We start from the raw sequence: 1302 nt of genomic DNA, 5'->3' as shown, positions 1-1302 counted from the left end.
AAATACACAAAGGCAGACACTGAAGTGGCTGTTTCCGGCTGGCCCTCATCCGCACAGCCGCGGAGGCAGCCCATCAAAAGGGCTCGTGGTCACCGTCTATTTGGAAATTGTGACGTTCTGGTTTTCGGATGCTAATCACGACTATTTGCTATCACAGGAAAACGCATCATATTACGAATGGTTACTTCTGATGCTTTTTAACACAAACAGCCTGAAATCATAGCAGCTGTTTGACCCAATTATTCCAGACGCGAACTTCTACGTTTCCCATCAACGTGTCTTTTACGATACCTATTTCATAGGGGGTAGGTTCTGCGCGACCCCTGTCCGGGTGACGTTTAAACGTGGGTCTAGAACACCGCCCGCTTCGCTCTGTAATGGGCTGGGTTCAGTTTCCCTCTGAGGCCCCCCTCCTCCCCACCCCCCGTGTGAGGCAGGGCAAGGTGCGGGGCGCTGGCCTTACTTTTGTACTCCAGGTGGAAGCCGCTGGCGGACACGCTGATGTCCGACTGGAAATGCAGGCAGAGCTTGTTGTACGTGCTGTTCAGCAGTGCTGGCACGGTGGTCCCTGGAAGGTGTGCAGAGGGCATTTCAGCGTCACAAACACAGCCACTCCCGCTGTGAAACGTGCAAGGACATGCACAGGCTCGCGGGCCCGTCCGCCGTGGGCCCCAGGCTGGGTCTTGGCTCTGAGCCGTGGGCTTGGGGCCTCTCTCGGGGTACAGTGAGAGGCTCCACATCCCCCCTCCCTGCTCAAGCTGCTGCGACATCTTCCCCCCCACGCCGGTGTGAGGACAGACTCTCGTTTTACCACGGACTGTGTTATTCATATGGCTGCGGCAGTGCGATTGTTCGCCTTTTTATTATTCTTATTTTTGGACTTGAACAGAGAGGAGACAAAATCTTAACTACTTCCGTCTCATGGAGGCTGGGGGAGGGGTCGGCATGGACCCGATCCAGTCACTATTCGTGAGACGCTGCTTTCGACTGTGTGTTCTCTTTCCTACCCCTGTGCCATTCAGACCGAACGATGTTCCCGCTGAGATGAGAACGATTTCAACGAAACGTGTGTGAAAAGAAAAACAGAGGCTTATTTTATATAACGCCTCCTTTACTGAAAGTGCTCCAGACTGCGTTATAGCGGCCGACACATCGGGAGACGCACAGGTGCTGAGGGCCAATGACAAAGCAGCTCTGAGTCGGGAAGGTGCCGAGCATGGGGAAATGTTCATCGATCTGACTTTTCGGATTTGGGGTGACATGAATTATAATATGTGACCACGATGAGCAAGCGTAAATCCC

The 1302-nt window shown here is 53.5% G+C and overlaps 1 protein-coding gene across 1 annotated transcript in view; it reads right to left on the bottom strand.

Annotated features, from left to right (window-relative positions):
• Positions 1-1302, bottom strand: part of CSMD1 (CUB and Sushi multiple domains 1) — a 1232804-nt gene that overhangs the window by 130214 nt on the left and 1101288 nt on the right. The window contains exon 41 of the mRNA XM_015591800.1: positions 464-568. Coding sequence (XP_015447286.1) covers positions 464-568 — 105 coding nt within the window. The remainder of the gene's footprint in view (positions 1-463; positions 569-1302) is intronic.

Source organism: Pteropus alecto, unplaced genomic scaffold (assembly GCF_000325575.1).
Source record: "Pteropus alecto unplaced genomic scaffold, ASM32557v1 scaffold35, whole genome shotgun sequence".
Taxonomy (NCBI): Eukaryota; Metazoa; Chordata; class Mammalia; order Chiroptera; family Pteropodidae; genus Pteropus; species Pteropus alecto.
The sequence above is the reverse complement of the archived record's forward strand: the minus strand, read 5'-3'. Positions and strand labels throughout refer to the sequence as shown.